At 46.6% G+C, this 4,153-nt stretch overlaps 1 protein-coding gene across 1 annotated transcript; it reads right to left on the reverse strand.

The window, feature by feature from the left end:
* Positions 1-271: 271 nt before the first annotated feature.
* Positions 272-3,569, reverse strand: LMO2 (LIM domain only 2 (rhombotin-like 1); the record flags this gene model as incomplete). The annotated part of the gene is made up of 2 exons (XM_010133591.1): positions 272-878; positions 3,340-3,569. Coding segments are annotated over 2 exons (450 nt in total), but the record flags the coding sequence as incomplete, so codon positions are not given.
* Positions 3,570-4,153: the final 584 nt, after the last annotated feature.

Below are 4,153 nucleotides of genomic sequence, written 5' to 3' on the forward strand. Positions count from 1 at the left end.
GTATAGAAATGATCTGTGGAACATCTCATCTTGAAACAGCAGTGCCCAAAAACAACTATGCAGCAGGGCTTTTTGAAAGCAGAGTTTGGGACTAGAGGATGCACTGTTCATTCTCAAAGAAAAAAAAAATCCATGCAAGAATAACTCCCGCCCTCTTCCTTCTTCCTCTCCTACCCGAAGTGTAAGGCCCTACAGGATGACCGTGTAAGCGATGGCCCTCTTCTTCCAGTATTTTTCCTCCTGGCTACATGAGGAGCTGTCACCTAAACTCAGTAACTAAAACAAGACAAAAAGAAAATTCAATTGCACAATCCTAGTATGCAGGTGACAAAGTCACACCATCTCTTTACAGAAGTCCCTACTCTTTTTCCAGTTACAAGAATTTGTTACGGCGTTGTGTTTGTTCCCCAGCTCCCGCCTGATGTCAGTTATTGTCCATATGCCTCAGTTAGGAGAACTCAGTCTATCTACTATTGCTCTGGTCTCCCTTCTTCACCTAGGTGTAGTTTAGATTCTACGCAGCACTGCCTGCCAAGGGCCGACTCCGTGGTATTTTCCCCCCATTAAAGCCCACAGCTCAAGTGGTGATCTCCTCACTGCAGCTACGCACCGGTGTCGCCCGTGAGATGCCTTTAATAGACTATGAGGCGTGTCTTTGCTAGATCATTCCATTTATCTTAGTCCACTCGTAGATGTCCTGTTCACATACTATGTCCGAGTTGATGAGGAGGTATCTGTCCCCGACACAGAAATGTTTCTGGCAGGCAGCGCATTTGAAGCATTCAAGGTGATACACTTTGTCCTTCACCCGCATGGTCATCTCATAAGCCCGGATTCGCTTGTCACAGGAGGCACAGAGGCCGTCTTGGCCAAAGAGCCTAAAACAACAAGAGCAGAGGAGTGAGCAGAGTTCCTTTGCTGGGGAGATGGGAAAAAACAAATCAAAACACCATCAGAGCCTTGGCCAATGGATCGATGGATCACAGTCGTAGATCGCCAAGTGAGACAGAGGTCACATGGAAAGCTGCCGAGCAGAACTCTGAACTCTGCAATACCAAAAACCGAAGCAGAAAGTCCAAGGCCCTCACCTGTTGTCAATATATCTGACTTCCCTGATCCATGACCTTATCCTGAATTGCCGAGCAGCTTCAGGAGGAGTAAAGGTTCCCCAGGTCATAGCATAAAGTTGTGCCACGCTAATACTGTGATCGATAGAAGTTACCTTCATGTTGGTAAGTTTTGCCTAAACCAGTTTGGCAGCTCTGCTGGCTACAGGGGTTGTAAGTTACATCATTAATAAACACGCAGGAATATCTGAATTGCCGAGCAGCCTCAGGAGGAGTAAAGGTTCCCCCAGGTCATAGCATAAAGTTGTGCCACGCTCGAGCAGAACTCTGAACTCTGCAATACCAAAAACCGAAGCAGAAAGTCCAAGGCCCTCACCTGTTGTCAATATATCTGACTTCCCTGATCCATGACCTTATCCTGAATTGCCGAGCAGCTTCAGGAGGAGTAAAGGTTCCCCAGGTCATAGCATAAAGTTGTGCCACGCTAATACTGTGATCGATAGAAGTTACCTTCATGTTGGTAAGTTTTGCCTAAACCAGTTTGGCAGCTCTGCTGGCTACAGGGGTTGTAAGTTACATCATTAATAAACACGCAGGAATATACTATTATTTTTTCTTAGAAGGGGGAGAATTGCTAGGTATTACTTGTTCCAAGCATACACCCATTGCGTTTGACTTCCAGGTCTCCATACTAACCCTGGGAAGAGTTTTCCCACCTCCTGCACTTCTCTTACACGTGCTGTGCCTGCTCCATAGCTTCCAAAGAGGAAAAAGGATGCCCACTAAATTAAGAGAGATCTTTCAGGGGAAAAGACATAATTCCTGTTGTCTACCAGGAGATGTCAGTGTTTACTTCTGCCCAATGAAAGTAATACTAAGGTTACACAAATTTCATTAATAAGGGAAGTTACTATATGTTCCATTATTAAATTAATCAAAACGTTGTCTTTCACCACAAGAAAATAAATTAATGTATTGCTATATTTTCTGATGCTTCCATTTTAAGACAAAAAGTATTTGGAAAGTGTAACACTAGATCCCTGCTGGACTGTCGTGTACACAGAGTAGTACAAGTGGCCCCATTAGCAGGACTCAGTTCTCGGTTCCTGCTTAGCAAAATGCCCACGAGGAAAGCTCAGGGATACCACAGTTTGGAACTCCACCGAGATTTTGGGTTAGTTTTTGTGGGCAAGTAAATTAGCCGTCAGTAAAGTGCTGCAAAACTATCAAATAACGCCAGTATTCTGTTCCGCAGACCTCCTGACTCCTTGGGGATCCCGCAGAGGAACTGGTACGCAGCCAGCAGGGCAAAGATCCTTCCCAGACATCAGACCTTCCTGAACTGGCTGTGCTTTGCCATTAACACCCAGCACATCGCATCCTTCTGCTCCAGGGGTCCCGGAAAACTTCACCAGCCATGCAGAAAAAGACAGGGAGGGACCTGTGCACCAAAGGCAGCGGCTTCAGGCAGCAAGCAGGGAGGGCAGCCCTGCTTTCCACCAGCCATGCAGAAAAAGACAGGGAGGGACCTGTGCACCAAAGGCAGCGGCTTCAGGCAGCAAGCAGGGAGAGCAGCCCTGCTGGCTAGGGGAATCAAGCCTCTCTCACCAAGCAGCTACTACTGCATCAGGAAGATGAACTGAATCCAGTTACCTTGGATACCGTGTTCGTAAATGAGCGAACTAGATGATCCTTCATCAGTCGCCGATCTTGGCACCTGGCTTTATATCCCTTCCAGCTCCAAGGCAATGCCTGGAGAAGCGCAGAACTTCTTAAACCAGTTCAGGGGAACTGGTTCATTGAGAGCTCAGGGGGAGCTGAAATTCATCCCTTCTTCCCAATTTCTATTTGCCAGAAACCCACACGGACACTGGAGCTACCAGGTTATGTCAGTGCGGACTGACAAATGCCAACAACCCCAAAGTCCTGGAAGTTCTTACCGTGTTCTTCACATTTTCAAATAATTCTGGTTTGTCCACAACATGTAGCAATTTAAAAATGTGGAGTTTTTTCCTACAGGATTTTAAAGATTCAACCTATAAACAACTGTAAGTGACCTAATGAACACAGAAACCCCTGGATTTACCAATAACCTACTGAAGAACCCCAGCGGTACCATAAAGCATCTGGGCTCGAACCTCATGAGTCCACATTGCAAACCTGAGCTTGCAAAATGAATTCTTGATGGCTCTTTGCTCCCCGGCCATAGCAGTTACATGACTAAGCAAAGCCGAAGTGAGAGGGAGAAGGGGAGCGAGGGTAGAACGAGTACCTGAGATAGTCCCTTCTGCAGAGCTTTCTGCCCAGTTTGTAATACAAGCGTCTCCCCACTTCCCCGAGCCTGCAGCCGCACAGGTCGCAGCTGAGGCAGTCTTCGTGCCAGTACTGGTCGATGGCCTTCAGGAAATAGCGGTCCCCGATGTTCTGCTGGCAACCGCCGCATGTCAGCAGCGAAGGGGGAATCTGGAGGACTTCATCCACGGGCTCCCTGAGGGAATGAAAGGATCAGTGGAGAAGGAAAATGTGCTCTGAAAGTGGCCACACGAGAAGAAGGAGAAGGAAAAACAAGATGGATTGGTTAAGTTAGAACAGGGATTACATCCTCATTTTTTACTCCTCTGCAGAGTAAAAGATTTATCCCCTTTGCCGTGAGAGGGAGCAGGACTTCACTCTTCTTTTGCTTTAAAAAGAGAGAACAGTTTAAAATGTAAAGAGTTATTAAGACTATCCAAATATTTGCTAACCAATTTTTAAAAAAATTTTTCTTCAAAGAGCAAAGCATAGACACGACAACCTCCGTATCACCCCTGGGTGTTCATTCCTACTGCTGCTCGAGGACACTGGTGCCTGTGTGGAGCCATCATTTTTCTTCTACTGGACAGAACACGAATTGCTCAGTCATGTGTCTCAATCTGTGCCGTTCTTACAAAAGAAACACCTTTCCCATGACATGATTCTTCTGTAATTAAAGATCACGCTTGTACAGAAGTGCGACCAAAAAGCCAAGCCCGCACTGTAAACCCAACCTCACAAGCTCTGGCTGTAGCGCTGCTGGAAATGAAGGGAATTCCAGTCTCACCGAGGGC

Source organism: Buceros rhinoceros, unplaced genomic scaffold (assembly GCF_000710305.1).
Source record: "Buceros rhinoceros silvestris isolate BGI_N320 unplaced genomic scaffold, ASM71030v1 scaffold333, whole genome shotgun sequence".
Classification (NCBI taxonomy): domain Eukaryota; kingdom Metazoa; phylum Chordata; class Aves; order Bucerotiformes; family Bucerotidae; genus Buceros; species Buceros rhinoceros.